This window comes from Mesocricetus auratus, unplaced genomic scaffold, assembly GCF_017639785.1.
Source record: "Mesocricetus auratus isolate SY011 unplaced genomic scaffold, BCM_Maur_2.0 Super-Scaffold_100023, whole genome shotgun sequence".
NCBI lineage: Eukaryota > Metazoa > Chordata > Mammalia > Rodentia > Cricetidae > Mesocricetus > Mesocricetus auratus.
Window position 1 is genome coordinate 11,239,097 of NW_024429204.1, and position 17,173 is coordinate 11,256,269.

Below are 17,173 nucleotides of genomic sequence, written 5' to 3' on the forward strand. Positions count from 1 at the left end.
GTGTGTGTCTGTGTGTGTGAACTTCTACTCCCATACATATGCATGGGCGCACACACAAACACACACATACACAATAAATAAAGTGCATCCTGATGTTGTAATTTAAGAAAAGTGACAGAAGAAAGACGCCATTTAAGCAGAGGGTTTTTAGGGGAAATGGATCATAAAAAAGGGAAGTGGGGGAGACCAGCCACTGGGGACAGGAGTAGAGAGGAGAGGGGAAGGGTGGGAGAGAGGGGGGAGAAAAAGAAGAATGAGAGAAGGATGGGAGGTAGACAGGGCCCTTGTAAAAGGGAACATAGTGCATAGGCACAGATGGTGCTCTTCGTGGCTGCAGCTGAGGGCTTATCCTGTTAGAACCCCAAGGGGAGGCCAGTACAAATGTCTAAATACTAACACCTGGCTGGCTCTTAGCAAATCTCATTTCCACAACTCTGACCTCCCTCTGTAAATTGCCTTTTCTTTTTCCTTCACTACTATGATAGATTTCTGTGCAGTCTTATGACTTCTACTCTTGATCGTTCGCTACAAGTGATTTTTTCAGGAACATATTAAGATCTTTCACATCCCCACACTGTTTAATTTGCACTCTCGATGGCCTTTAAGGATCCCTATCTTTGTCCCCTCTCTGTCATAACTATCTCTGTACATCGTGTTCCAGACACCTATGTACCTTCCCATGTTTGGATGTGCCTCTCTCAGGATAAAACAGGGATCTTACCAATAGAAGAATAATAAATAATTTGTCTACCCTCTAATGCTGATTTCAAAATTAAAAATTAGACTTCATATAAATACTGGTAATTGCTACTTAAGACTATATTGGATACATCTTTCTTGACTGCATGTTAAGACGAACAAATGAGCCAATCAAGAAATCAGTGTTGAGATCATTTTTAAAAATGCACACACACACACACACACACACACACCTTCAACATTTTCCCACTCTAAAAAAAAAAGAGATGAATTATATAGGTGATGCTATTGCCACAGAGACACATCTAGTGAATGTGATTAGGTTCTGGAAGGCTCTGGAAGAACACAGCGGATAATAGGGATGGGATAAGAAGCTAATTAAGGACTTTTCCCCTGAGGGGTGTAGGTGGTAACTTCAGGCCTTGTTCAACAGAGACCTCCCAGTGACAGAAGTCCCTTTGCCTAAAGCCGCCCATTGTCAAAGCTATTAGTGGCTGCAGGGGGTTATTTGAAACATCAGGTCTCAGAGCAGGATGGCCTTAGGCTTAAGACTTGAAAACTCTTAAGCACTCTGAAGTGTACCTGGGTCAGATTTGAGGAAGAAAAGCTCAGCGTCCAGCCTAAATTTGATTATTCATTTTTACCTTCTTTGTAACTTCAAATTTTTATCAAAGTTGTAATTCATTTGGACTTCAGCTTCATACAAGCGTCCACTTGTATGTAGGTGGGCTGCTTGCATTTTTCCAAGCGTTTCATTTGAATTCATTTTGGTGCGTTTCATCCGTGCAACTTTTGACAGATGTTAGTCATTGAAAACTTGGGATGTGCTTGAGTAAGGTTCAGAATGATCAAGATATGGCTTTGTAACTGATGGAAACAGATGCGGAGATCCACAGCTAAGCACTGGGCCAGGCTCCCAGAGTCCAGTCAAAGAGACAGAGGAGCGATAATATGAGCAAAAAACCATTTGGGAGATACCCATAGAGACAGTTGACTTGAGCAAATGGGAGCTCACTGACTCTAGACTGACAGCTGGGGAACCTGTATAGGATCAACCTAGGCCCTCTGAATGTGGGTAACAGTTGTGTGGCTTGGGCAGTCTGTGAGGCCACTGGCAGTGGGACCAGGTTTTATCCCTAATGTTTGAACTGGTATGTTGGAGACCATTCTCTTTGGGTGAATACCTTTCTCAGCCTAGATACAGAGGGAGGGCCTTGGTCCTGCCTCAAATTGATGTGTCAGACTTTGCTGACTCCATGTGGGGAAACTGACTCTTGTTGTGTGTGGGGACACCAGACTTTAAGCATGCCCCAAAAAGGTTCAAGAAAACTTCCTAAGAAAGGCTCCCACCAGAGAAGCTTCTGCTCTCTCCTCTCCCCTGGCTGGTTCTGCCCTGACCCCAGAGGTGGATGTGGGTGGGTCTGAAGGTGCGGTTAGTCTTTGGACAAGGTCGAGGTCAGGGCGGTTTCCGTGGGCAGGCCTTTTCCAGGACCTTATTGCCCTGGGCATTGTATTGTTTTTAGTAAAAATGTTTTTAGTAAAACATTGTCTTACAGCTGCCTACTCCCAGGCAGAAGGGGAAGTGGGTCTCTGCTCAAGTTCTGGTGTCCCTACAGTTGTGGAGTGCATGGGGGATGGAGTGGGGGGAGAGAGGTGAGAGCAGGAGGAAGGGAGGTAGTGGAAAGTGGAATTGGTATGTAAAATGAGAAAAGATTGTTTTAAAGTAAAAAAATAAAAAAGAAAAGAAAAGACTTAAAAAAAAGAATATGGCTGTGTTGAGTAATAATGAAATTTGACTGTATGAACCCTGTGGGAAGTCATTATGTGTCTACATGCATTCAAGAAATTATTACAGGTGTTTGCTGAAATCCTACCATTGTACAAATGCACACTGCCCAGCTATTATGTGTCAGCAAGGTCCTCTTGGTTGAGAATAAAATAGTGTAATAGCAGGGAAAATGAGATGGATTCTAGTCAATTAAGAAAATTTTAACAAACAAAAAGCTATAAATGCAGAATACAGTGGATGTTCCCATGGACCAAAGTATGGAGAATGGATGGAAGATCAGTGGCCCCCAGTGGTTTTAGGAAGGACAGTCGGAAAGTTTCAGTGTGAGACTTGAGAGAAACAATGCTGTCAGACAGGAAAGCGTCTTAGAGTAGCGCATGCTAATGAGTGGAAACAGATGGAGCAAGGCTTTATGATGACAATAACTCCATAAATAACTAGAGCTCAAACTAAACACAAAAGTTAAATACTTAGGTATGCACTTAAGAGAGTTCTCCACTAACTTTCATAATAGAAATTTTCATACATCAAGGTTTTTATTTAACAAATTAGATGCAATCATTTGTATTCAATTGCTCATTATGAACTTTAGTTGTTTTTGCTTTCTATACAGGAGTTTCTGAGTTAGTGTGCTCTACAATCAGATTCCATTAACAACAGAACTGCACGGTACACATCATATTACAAGAGTCTGAACTCACCTTGTACACAGGAGCAAAGTTCTTAATGATGACAAGGCCCTACTTGGCTGGTGCTGAGGTAATGATCAGTGAAATGATTTTCTAAGCCCTTTGCAATGCCTAACTTTCCCCTTCACCTTTCCTCTATTACCATAACAGTGACTCTCACTCGTGAATTGAAAACAGGCACTTCTCTGTTCTACTGACAGTGTTGTGTGGCTAAAAAAATATGCTCCTGCCTTCACCACCATCCATTGTTTTGACTGGCCACTGAAACAATGGTGTGTTGTGTGGTTGGGCTCAGGCCTCTGTTCTAGGTGGAGTAACACTATCGCCTAGCCTGAACACCTAACAACAGTTTTTGTTGTTTATCCTGGCATAGCTCACGTCATAGCTTGGAAGTTACATGACTGCCGTTCCTTCTGGCAAAAGAGTCAAGCCCCGTGAATCTCTTGTGTGGAGTAACAGGCATAGATCCACTGGTACAGTGGGCATTTGTCCATTCGAGGGGTTCTGGGTAGGCATCTACTTTTGGCTATTGTTTGCTCTTCCGAGAATCTTTGATTTCTATGTGCAGGCAATTAGAGCACCATTATCTTGCTGTGGATTGGCTTCCTTTATTTCTAGGTGGAAGCAATGAGAGGACCATTATCTTGCTGTGGATTAGCAGGTACATTACAAGTGACTGAGACCTTATCTGAGTGCCTCAAGATCTCTGTGACACAGAGAGCAGATCCTGGCAATGTAATGACAGCAGGCATCAGAGAGTTCCCCACCCCACCTTGACATCTGCCAACTCCTGCACCTTAAAGTCTGGAAGGGTGAGACAGAGAATAGCCCTTGATGATATCTGAAATAAATGCTGGTTAATTCTTCCATTGTCTTGATAACTGGTCTTCGGTTTTTGTCATTGTATCTGGCTAATCTCCCCATTATCCTGTCAACTACCTCCTTCTAGCTTCTGTTAAAACAGAAATCTTATCAAGCACCCTTTGCCTATTCTTAAAGTCATCAGGTGGATATATTGTTCTCATTTCCAATTTACAGGCATATTATTTTCTAAATTTTAAGTTGAGTTTCACATTTTATTCATGAGTGTATATATTTGTTTGCTTCTTAAGTTTTCTGAAACAGAGTCTTGTGTGCTTCCCATGCTGGGCTCAACTTCATGTCTCTGTTTCCTGGGTACCTTGGACTACAGGGGCATGGCACCGCAACTGGACCACATTCTGGCATTAAATGGTTTTGAGTGACACACTTTGACAAAAGCACTTGATACAAACAATCTCAGTTATACCTACAATGCCTTAGATATGACCTCTGCCAAACACCCAATTCAATTTCATCATTTCCAAGTTCTACTTTTTACAAAATAATATGAGTACACCTGGGAAATGTATTCATAACTTTATAAGAAGGAGAGTCTTCCCTCCGTTGTTCAACAATATGTTCCTTATTTCTATCTGAAACATCAACATCTGCTTTGCTGTGTCTAGACCAATAATCTCTTCATGACCACTTGATTATTCTCTAAGGATTAATTCTCCTATAGTGTTTTACAGAAGTGCAGCTCCATGAAACATGTATCTCAACCGCTTTAGTACATATGGCTCAATAGTCTTAAATATTTTAAATCACATGAAACACCACAGATTGTGGTTAAGTATTGTATTTATTTTATTACAGTCCTAGAAAGGAAGTTTGACCCATAATCCCCTTCTTCTTTAGAGTTTTCAAGCAGCACACAATTACTTTTGTTGACTCTTTGATGTAGTTCATTTGTGCTGCTAAAACAAAGCACCATAGATTGTATATGTAATAAACAACAGGCATATATTTCTCATAGTCTGAGAAATGGGAATACCAACAATCCACATACTGGTCTATTCAATGACTGTGGGGAACCTATTTGCTGGTTCAGACAAACCATTTTCTTACTCTGCTTTTACTTCATGGCAGGAAGTGATATCTGTCTGGAGTCTCTTTATAGGAAAAGGGCTCAGCAGTTAAGAGCACTGGCTGCTCTTCCAGGGGTCCAGCAACCACATGGTGGCTCAGGCCATCTATAATGGGATCCGACGCTTTCTTTAGGTGTAAAGGTGTACATGCCGATAGAGCACTCATACATTAAATAAATAAATGAATCTTTAAAGAATATTAATATCATTCACAAAGGTTAATAACTGGGTGAAAAATATTGTTTTGTACCTACTTTAAAAGAAAACTATAATTGCTTTAATAACTTGATTTGCATTTTTATGTTTTTGATACAAAACAACCCCCTGCTCTTACAGAACTATTAATGTTTGCATGAAGCAACTGATGAAAATAAATTTCACTGTAATTCTAAATAATGTCATAATGATTGTTGTTAATATAATGTTAAAAGACATAAACTGTAGTCTTAATGGAGGAGAATGTTCAAGAGCTGTGTCATACACCATGGTGACTACAGGTAGTTAATGACTTTGCTTTTTTCATCAGGGAGATATAACAGTAGCAACCCATAGATTGTTTGAAGATTTAATATGTGTTTAGATACTTCATACCAGGACTATATAATGTTAGAAACTAGGTATTCCCAGAGTATCCTTCATCAACTCAGCACTAGTAGCTACGTTATCACTAATAGCCCAATGAGACAAGTTGACCCTTTAAAAGGTCTTTGCCACAGCAGACCACTCTTTCTCTCTTGCTCTTTCAATTTCTAAAAAGAAAATCTTACAATTTTTGCCATGTTTATTCTGGTTATCACAAGTCATAGACACAAAAACAATATGGAAAGAAAAAGAAACTACAAAACAAAACAAACAAGAAAAAAAAAGACAATTTAACTGGAAAAGAGGAAATCAAATTGTGATAGCCAATGCTATGACCTTATATTTAAAAAATACCAATTGACTACTAAAACTAATAAATGAATTTATCAAAGTTTCAAGACACAAAATTGATGTACAAAAATTAATGGCATTCATTTACTATAAATCAATAACCATCTAGAATTAAAGAAAAGAATACCATGTCACTAGCAAGGGATAAATTTTACCTAAATATTACAAGATCTTTAAAATGAAAACTCAAAACACTGCTGATAAAAATTGAAACATACACACAAATAGAGAGGGGGAGGGAAGTATTAGAATAAAGATTGATAGAACTGATAAAAGAAAAAATTAAGGATGATAGGATAGGCTGAGATATTTTGGATAAGACCCCTAAAGTACAAGAAACAATGGCAGTCATAGTGGGCATTTGTTAAGAGAAGCTTTTCCTTGCTAGCCGCTTTGGTTTATCCCCCGCCAGCCGCCTGGGCTCTGCCTCATTGTAGTCCCCAAATAAACACACAAGACGCTGTATTAATTATGAAGCTGTTGGCCTTTGCTTGTTTCTTACTGGCTAGCTCTGACTTAAGTAATTACCCCATATTTGTTAATCTAAGTATGTCTCTTACCGGAGAGGTTTCCGGGCTTCCTACCCCAATGGCGTTACATCTCGACTCCCTCGTGTTTCTCCTTCCCAGAGTCCTCCTGGACTCCTAGTCCCTCCTATCTAGATTCCCTATTGGCCAGACAGTACTTTATTGACAAATGCACAGGACTTCCCCAACAGGCATTATGTCAAAGTGAAAAGTTTTTCAGAAAAGGAAAAGATGAGATCATAGAGACAATGTAGAGAACTTGGAAGAGACATTTTTTGATTACACATTGGAGAAGGGACTTCTCTGATTGAAAATGGGCACAGTCCTTTACGCACAGTCACAGACTTCACAAACATATACACTCACCAATGCAAGTAGGTAAGGAATCATTCCACTGGGCCAAGGAATTGGGCACTGTCTCACACCTAATGGCTCTGGAGCCATGGAGGATGTATCCTGGGTTACATTCAAAAAGGACCAGTGAGCCAACCGCAAAGTCATTGCCAATCCTTCTTCCAAACCTTGGCTCAGGCACAGAGCTGCACTGTGTAGAGCTTGTTCTAGGAACAGCTGCACAGAAATAAGTTGGTTTAATTTCATATGTATCAGACACACAAAGACTTCAAAATGCAACTACCTAAAAAAAGGCTCACACACTTTTCGTAATTCGAATTATTCGTTTGAACACTGTCTAGATTTAAGTTCGATGAAAATAAAAGGCAATTTAAAGAGAACATTACCATTCAAGACATTTTCTTTGAAAAATTTTACCTTTGATCCTGTAAATAAGATCAATTATGTGACTCTCTTCTGATTTACCAAATTTTTATCAAGGCAACAAAGCAATTTTATTTAGATATTGCAATTTACAGGATCAAAAATGGATGTATAATTTTTAAATTTCAGGTCCCAAATACAAAAAATAATTTAGGATACATGAAATATTTTCCAGTTGTTTCATGTACTGACTCATAGCAATATTAGTTAGGTATTGCAAACATGTTCACAAACTTAATTTTCAAAGTATGTTTGTTACCAATGAAGACAGTAATTACAGTCAGGTTAAGCAGAATGTAAGTCAGACAGATTAACAACAATATTTCTTTTACATAATAAAATTTGAGATGGAGTTCATAATTTGTATGTCCATCAATTGTGCCTTTTTTGATTTAATAAAGTAGAATGATAACAGGATGTTTTTTCTTTTTAAAACACATACAAATGTGATTAAAGAGATTGACAACAGTCCAAAAGAATGATATGGTGAATTCCAATAGATTAAGCCCTCTAGTATGACTTGAGGAAATGCAACTAAATTTTCTCAGTGCCTTTAAAGATACATAGTACCACAATGTGTACAGGGGAAAATACTATAATAAAAGAGTGTATGTTATAGCCAACTGAAAAACAAAGTGACATGACAGAGTTTAATAAGAATACAAAATTACAAATGTTTATATATTTCTCAATAAGAGGGTAAAAAGTAATTTTGAGAAGAACTATTACATGATCATATACAACTGATTTAAATATTTCAAATAATTCTGTTTTTGTTTGTTTTTTTTTTGTTGTTGTTGTTGGACAGGGTTTCTCTGTATTGGAACTCACTCGGTAGACCAGGCTGGACTGGAACTCACAGAGATCCACCTGCCTCTGCCTCCCAAGTGCTGGGATTAAAGGTATGTGCCACCAACACCCGGCTCAAATAATTCTTGATTTAGTTTAATAATACTATAAAAGGTTGTCCATAAAAGTCAAGAAAAAGCATGGAAAATTAACAATGTGTAAATTTCTTAGTATCTATGCAGAAAGTTAAATTTTACTGAGAGGATAAGATAGTATAGTATATTTTTTTTTTCACATGGAGCAACATTTACCTTAACTAAATTACAACAAAAGTACATGTGTTTAATTTAGAGGGTAAGGCTATCAGAAAAAAAAATGAGAAGAGACTACTATAATGAAGATAACAAAGATGTTTTGAAAACGAAATGTTGGGAAGGAGGGAAAATCAGGCATTTGAATAGAGAAAGGTGAGGGAACAATGTATTCTTTTTAAAATCTGATCAACGTAACAATGTTCCAGGAAAGTGTTCACGGGGTAGGGGTCAGTGTACAACTACTTTAAGCAATTTTCCTTTTTCCTGTACAGTTATGAGGATAGCACTGGACAACAACTGAGCACAGAATGGAAATTGATATCATTCCTTAGTGTGTTTCTAGACTACAGTGTCACTTACCTTGATAAACAAAGTGAAATCCCTTAGCTGTTATGGGTCCAACTGAGGTGAATCGAATTGTGATGTGATTACCTGAACTCAGTGGAAGGGACTCTCCTACTCAACAAAACAAATACTCAGATATCATAAATAGTCTCCAGTAAGTAAGCCTAACACACTATATCATTTTACACTGTCATTTGAAAATGTCAAACTAGGTTCTATCAAATTACTTTAAGATATCCTACTGCTAGCAACATAATTTCTTTGGGTTCAGATTCAATTGCAATCTTTTTACGAGAAAGCTTCAATTACATTTTAGTACATATGGCTCAATAGTCTTAAATATTTTATACCACATAAAACACCATAGATTGTGATTAAGTATTCTATTTATTTTATTACAGTCCTAGAAAGTAAGCTCTTCTCAAGCTTATGAATTACTATTAAGCTTGTGGTTTTATTCTTCATGAACAAATCTTCAGTTTACAGTGCTGCTAACATGGATGACACACATCTCAACACTCTCCACAATGCTAACCAAAGTCAGTCTTTAACCAATAGCTGAGGAATGGCAGTGCCAGTAAAGGATACCTGAATGGGATCCCGAGAGGGAAGATAACAGAGGAGACTGCTGAGTTGGCCCATCAAACACCTCAACAACATCGTGGAGGGATGTCTGGAAAAATACAAACTGGCCAAACACCACTGATCAACAGGAACCAGGAGAAGCAAACCAATCACCAACCATCCAAAAACAAAAACGAAAACAAACAAAAAAAAAAATAGAAAAAGGAGGAGACAGAGAACAGAGTATTACAATATAGTAGTAATTTGCATGTTTTGTTTTGTTTTGTCTTTTGAAGTTCCTAACTTTAAATGAGGATGGGTGCCAATTGGTTCCTGACATGTATTTCAGGTCACAAAGATAATGACCATGATTTAAGGCACTAAGGTTTTCAGAAGACTATCTTTTTAAAAAAATGGGTATCACATGTCATGTGATCAGAAATTATAGGGTCATTGTAAGTTTGTATTGACCATAATTACTATTAGATTTTAGCCTCACAGTTTGATTTCATTCAGTGATTCTTCTAACTTTTTTCTCTTCTTTTAGGTGAGATATCTAAGATTTCAGTACAGGGGATTTCAAAAAGATTGTTCTCAAAATGTCATTCCATTCTAAACAATAGGTTTGCTAGAAAAAATATCAGTAAGAGCTCCTTCAGATCTCGTGTTTAATTTATGCTCTGTGTAAAAGTGACTTCTAAGCATTTAGAAGTCTATTATGAATTTTCCAATGAAATTAACATAATTTAAGATTGCCAAGCAACTAAAATATTGTAAATCTTCACAAAACATTACTTTTTCACGGGAAAAAGAGTTATGAAGTACTTCACAAAGGATCTCTATGAAGTTTATTGTTTTTACTCCTATTCTGCTTATCTGTGTTCATCTTATAATTTATACCCAGAATCTACCCGAACTACATTCACAAGCTAAGAGTTCTACAACAGATGTTAATTCATTATGTTACAAAAAGAAAAATGTAAGAAAGAAGTGAGTAATAATAATTCTTAGAAATTTGCATTGACTGAAAATATTATGGACTTAAAAGATTATGCATTAATTGTAGTGATATAGAAACAACCTAATTTTGTGTATCTAGGATCATTTGACTTTTGCTGAGCTGTAATTGAATGGATATGAATAAACATATATTTTAGTGTTTCAAGTTCATATTCTACAGGTCAGATTAAAGTTATGGACATCCTTTGAGGATTGCTTTGAAAAACAACCCGTACACCTATAGCACTGTTGAACTTGGCCCATGACAACAGGTATCTACAGAGTACTGTGAACTTAGCTACATTCATTTATCGGCATGGAAGAAATAAGTTGGTGATCCCAGTCCAGTTCTTTGTAATGAAGAAGAAGATGATTAAGAAGAGGATAAGGAGGATCAAGAGGAGGAGGGGAGAAGGAAGAGAACGAGGAAGAAAATATCCACCACACTGGCAGATAAACGGTTAATACTTTGTAAAACATTTGATTATTGAAGTGCTTAATTTTATAAACAATCCCCTTGAAAATATTTACTGGAAAAATGGAAGAAATTTATGTTCCTACTAAATCAAATATATGTGGTATGCTGTTGAAAAGACTTATAAGTCATGTAACATTTTTGGAGTTCAGAATTCTGTGAAAAGATACTGAATTTGATCTATTGTGTCCCAAGCTGTTTCAAAACTAACCAGAAATAAGACATGGTTATACCGTTTATGTATTACTAATGGGTTCTGTATGATTGTTTTTAAATATGGCTTTATCATGTTCTAATATCACATGGATATCCCTCATTGCCTGACAAAATGACCAAAACAAAAACAAAACTTCAATCAAGAGAACACTGCTGTATCAAATACACTGTTCAGCAATACTCCTTACATACTCCTTACACATAATGTAGTTTTGAAAGCCAGTTAGAAAATTTAAGGTTCAATACCCTTCAACTCTTCCTCCCTGAATAAGTCAACTATTCCATTACTACCCAATCTCACTTTCTAAGACAACCACTGCCTTCAAGGCAACCAAAATATAGTTACATGTTTACTCTTAGGGAAAACCAATCTTAATTTCCTTCTCAATGGATCAATTTTGTATCCATATATTCTACAAATTAATGACTCTGAGAGCATATGTGTCAACGATATCTGGTCACTAGCATTTTAGTATTCATCTCACAGGGTGAGGACAGATACTGAAAATGCTTTTCTGAGGACCGGTGGCAACATGTACTTATAATTTTCTATAATTCAGGAATGAAACCATATAGTTGAGAATAAACGTCACTGGGATGCATTATGGGGGAAATAAGCAACCTATTTCTTTTTTTTAAAGATTTATTTATTTATTATGTATTGAGTTTTGTCTGTATGCATGCCTGCCGGCCAGACAAGGGCATCAGATCTTATTATAGACAGTTGGGAACCAGTCAGTGCTCTTAACCTCTGAGCCATTTCTCCAGCCCTGAAACTTACTTCTTAATAAAACACTAATCTGCATTAAGGCAGACAGTTGTAAATGTAAAGTAAAATTGCTGTGTATATAGTTACTTGAAGAAGATATTGAATCATTATTTCAGAGGTAACATGATAAAAGATGTACTTAATGTAGCATTTGTACTACCAAGAATCGTTAACTCTTGCCCAAACCTGATTGCATATACATTGTCAGAATACCTATGCAGTAAACTAATACCACAGCTTGGAACCAAATCCCTTATGCTCAGCCAGATGGTTTTATTACATTATGTGACAATATCATCCATGTGTATCGTTCGTTCTGGTTACTCCCACCTTTGTCAATATCATTCTTCTCCCTGTTGGCCCCTGGCTCCTGTTCATGACTGTCGAATTTAACTGAGGCCACCCATGAGAGCATGGGTGTGGCAATCCACTGAAACAGGGTGGAGTCCCCAATAGAAGGGAGTCCACAATAGAAGGGAAGCATCCCCAAGTACTAATCAATAGCCAGTGCTTATCCAGAGTTCTTGCAGTCAGGTCTTATGTAGTACCACTACTGGAAGCCACTGTCAGTGTTTTATTCTAATGACTGCGCCATATACCCACAAGATGGCCATTTAAGATGTAAATGCCTATCCCAAGGTTTGCTGTCTCATTTTATGCATAAATATCTCAATTCACTTAGGACCATTGGCCTAAAACCTTTGGAATAAGCAAAGGCAGGCCTTGATTGAAACGAATTTGGAGAAAACCCAGTTGATACATTAACATGGAACTCTACACTTACTGGATATCATTTTGGGTAAGCAATTTGCCTTGTACACCTGGGTCACCAGTGCTTAGCTAAGGCATAATGACACCATTATTGTCATGTAAATAGATATGATTTTCTTCTCCATTTAAGCTCATTCTATCTCCATGTATCTACCTCCCCATATTTAAATTGACTTCTCAATCATCTATATTTCCATTATATTAATTCCATTTTGAACCACCTTTAACATTTGACTGTACTCTTTACTATTTGAGAGTTCAATGAAAATTTTACTAGTTAGTATTTTATATTTCTGAGAAATATAGAAACTCCCTCTTTAAAAACATATCTATCAAACTTGATTGCTATACTAATACCTCAGCCTACTCCCTGGACCACTGTTTTCTCTCCAATTTGTCTCTATATTCTGGGATAATTTTTAAACTCTAAGATGTTTTATAAGGCAAAATAAAGTGGGTAGAACTTGGCAGCCAACTTGTTTTCCACTCTCCAGAGATAGGAGGAACTTCATCTCACAGAGCAAAAACAGGCCTCCAACATCAAGCAACTTCTTAAAAGAAACATGGTTTCATAGAATTTTCTTACATTTAAAAAAAAAACAGATTGTGATGATAACATTTCAACTCTTTTCTTAAAAAATGTGTTTTTCCTAATGTTACAAGGATTACAACAAACCAGAAAAGGGGATGACAGAAATCTTTGTACGGTGAAAATTAAACATATAAAATGTGCCCAAAGATAACAAATTTTTAAAATTACTTTTGAAGCTCTTATTTTCCACACATTTTATTGCAGAACAAACATGAATATGCTCAGACTTAGTTCATTTTACCCTATGATATATAGGAAGTGAGGTAAATGCCAGAGTTGAAAGGGTCACCAAAACAGACAGGCTCTCTGCCCTTAGGCCCCATTAACTATATCTGTTTGGTGAAATTGCAGCAGGCCTTGGTTCTGAATAAGAAATGGTAATAGACTCACTGATCAAATTAATTACAAAGCAAGCAACACCAGCAGATGTGGACACACATCTTCGCCTGCAGAATGATGCTGTGTTAGTCCTTTAAGCTTTTTGTTTGTTTGTTTAAAGTCCCTTTAAATAGTGGTTAGAGTACTTCAACTTAATACAAGGATAGGGACCAGATGTTATTGGTAGAATGCTCACCGTAACTTGATTATGCTCCAGTTAATGTGTTCTGCCGTGAGCAGCAAGTGTAGGCTGTGAGAAAGCATCCTATGTAACTGACATACCAACTCTTCTTTGTCACTAAAGCAGCATTTCATTTGTCGGGAAAATCATCCAAGATGAGGAAGCATCTTACTCAGATTCATTGAACTTCAGAGACATTGTCCATTCTGTTTCATTAAATCATTTTAAATGCAGATGCATAAATAGACTGACAGAAAGAAATTAGCATAGCTAGATGCAGAATTTCAGGACAGAGCAAGAATCATCATGAAACGTCACTGAGCTACCTGGAGTTTGATGCAGTATACTAGAAAGGTCTACTGTCCATGGGAATGTGCATTTGCTTGAGCAAAAGAAAAGGAAAAATAAAAATTTTAACCTTGCCTGTTCATCCAATTCTATTGCACTATTGCTAAGATATCCCATTATTTCTGGCAAACAACATACCCATGGGCAAACTTCAATTAATTGAATTTACTGGATCCTCTAATGAGAGGTTGATCTTACTTCTGTCTGTCCTGGCGTTGTTCAGCCTCAACAAAAATCTACCAAGTTGGTTTAGCCTGTCCTACCCTCAATACCAATCACCATCTCAACCCCACTGTCTCCTCAGTAGTGTCTGTTGATCTTAGTTACCTCAGCAACAATTCTAATTTGGTTTAGAGAGGCTATTTAATAGCTTCTCGTATTTTCCATTTAAGACGTTTTCTTTCAATTCTCATTCTATTGCTTTCCTGTTGGCTCCCATAGTTCCATGTATATAAGGTTGAACTTAAATTCTCTGCCCAACTGCAAAATTCCCTTGTAATGATTTGTACAGATATGTTGATAATCTTAAATAATTTTGCATTTCTGTTCTTACATGGTGCGTGCGTGCGTGTGTGTGTGCGTGTGTGTGTTTGTGTGTGTGACAGCACATTTGTGGATGTTATAAGTCAACTTGCAGGACTTGTTGTTATTCCTGTTCCTTCATGTGGGTCACAGGGATAGGGATGACGTTAAGGTCATCAGACTTGGCAGCAAATGCCCTTACCTACTCTGCCATCTAAACAGACCCTGCTCTTTAAGGGAATAAATAACTTTAGTCAACACTGCAGATATTTCCTGAATTCAGATCCTATTTTTGTGCCATCCACAAAACCAGCAATGTGTAGAGAGACTCACTGATTTAGAAATTAATTAGCCTTAAACGAGGCTAATGAAGTAAGTATGTACATGATTACTATTCTTCAGTGATCAGACCTTAGTTAATGAGTTAAACATGAAAACTGAATTTATGCAAATAGAGAAAGGTTTCACCACTACTTATTGTCTTTTTCTCATCAGAAGGAAGTAATTCTGAGATGCATAGTGGCATATTACTATGAGGAGGGAAAAAATAAGAAAAAAGAAGAGAAAAGGAAACATGTGATCTGGCTGAGGCATCATTAAGGGAAACAACCGAGCCACTTTCACGGAAAATTACTGGGGAAAAGAATAAAATGCCTGAGACAATGAAAGTCTAGATTTGTTTAAACTATTTTTGATAATTTGCTGGGCAGGTGCAGCATTGCAGCCTTTCTGGGAACCAATGGGTCTACGAGGCAGATGAATTATGATATATTATTTACAGGGCACTAAAGTGACAATGTTTTGCTCTGTGAAAAATAGAATCTGTGCAACTAGGCTGATAGTAGAGCTGAATGGTAGAACTCTTGCTGAGTGTGCCTGGGGTCCTGGGTTCAACTCCGCAGCATAGGGGAAAAAAGGGTGAAGAAATCGAAAGATCTCAGTACTTATAGATGAGCACATGTAGGGATAATAAGTCCAAAGGTCAGAAATGCCTTGGGTATTCTACAAAAATTGCTTGTGGAGAGTTCTGGAATCAAACTCCAGATTGACTCTATATGGATGAATCAAATGGGAGGAAAGAATTTCTTTCCTTGCAAGACAGTGTTAGTAAAACAATCTATACCTCAGAGATCTGAAGGGTATATCACATAGACTGATACATTCAGAACAATTGTACAGTGTCAGGAAAATAAGATCGCATATTTGTCTATCGTTACTAAAACCTCATCCTGGCAAATGGCATCGGCTGCTAATTCAATCTGAAACTTCTGATCAATACTTTGATGTCCAATGTGCCTGGCTCATTCTTTGTTTTCTAAACAAGCGTGTTTAGGACAAATGATAGGAATAATAGAATTAGATAAGTTCTCTAGCTGTTTCCACCATTAATTTGTATTCCAACTTCAAAATGTCAATGTGCTTCTGTATTTAATTTTTTATTTCATATTCTCAAGTGGAAGAGGGAAATGGTAATTTTTCATGCTCCTATTTTGGTTAAAAAAAAAAAAACAAGAGGAGAGGGCATTCCATTTCTTGTTGCTGTTCTTTTTGGTTTTTGGTTTGTTGTAAGTCATTGAAATTCTATTTTACAAAACAAGTAGATTCATATAGAAAGGATTCCAGATATATATGTCTTTGCTTAATTTTCAACACATTTGTTATTTTGTTTACAAAGTCTACATAGCCATTAAATTCTGAGGTATACAGTGATGACTTTATGACTCCCTCAGCTGGTTTGCCACTGTTTAAACATTTCCAAGCCAACCTTGTTTGTTTGCTCAGCATGAACTTTACTTACTGACAAACAAAGGATAACACAAGCTATGACCACCCTTCCAGAATTGAGATTTAGACGCAAATCTAAGCTATAGTTAGAATCTCACTTGATTAGGAGAGGGAGGGACTGTGGATGACATAATCGATTAAAAATTTGCTTGGGTTGAAATGAAATTTGCCTCATACGCTTACACTGGTGATTATTTCGGACTGTTATTCTACACAGATTTTGTCAGACTAGTTTGAGTGGGCCATGGATGCGTGGGACTTTTTTTTACATCAGTGACCCTCATGAAAGTCCCTCTTCTCTTGCTCCAGAATTGCTTAGCATGAAAATAGCTCAGTTGCCTTTTGAGCTCCTATGGATAACTCTAGATCCTAAAAGCTTTCTCATTTAAAAACCATTACAATGCATTTGAATAAAAGCTTCAACTCTAAAGCCAATTAAGAGGCCTTAACCATCTCAGTTTCTTTTTCTCAAAAGCATAGAAAGGGAAGACCTTTAGAAATCAGGTACAAATGAAATCAGTGTGTTCTTTATGTTTAAAATGACATCAGAGAGTGGCAAAGTTTGAATAGAAGTTTTCATTCATGGATATAACAGAAAGAGAAAGTCGTTGATTTTTTTGGAAAGTTACGTTCTTACATATCAGATTCCAGAAATGCATTGCTCATATTATGCAAGAATAGATGGGAGCTATTAATTCGTGATGATAGACTTGCTGTCATTCATCTCTGTCATGAAGGTGAGTCATGTATATCAGATACTAA

General features: G+C 37.1%; 1 protein-coding gene across 5 annotated transcripts in view; it reads right to left on the minus strand.

Moving 5' to 3' along the window:
• Positions 1-17,173, minus strand: part of Csmd3 (CUB and Sushi multiple domains 3) — a 1,035,998-nt gene that overhangs the window by 135,766 nt on the left and 883,059 nt on the right. For 3 of the 5 annotated variants that reach the window (XM_040730388.1, XM_040730387.1, XM_040730385.1), the window contains 3 exons: positions 9,400-9,513; positions 8,827-8,922; positions 6,953-7,156 (listed from right to left, as the gene is read on the minus strand). In XM_040730388.1, the coding sequence (XP_040586322.1) occupies positions 6,953-7,156; positions 8,827-8,922; positions 9,400-9,513 (414 nt within the window). The remainder of the gene's footprint in view (positions 1-6,952; positions 7,157-8,826; positions 8,923-9,399; positions 9,514-17,173) is intronic. The other 2 variants (XM_040730386.1, XM_040730389.1) reach the window with 1 other exon arrangement.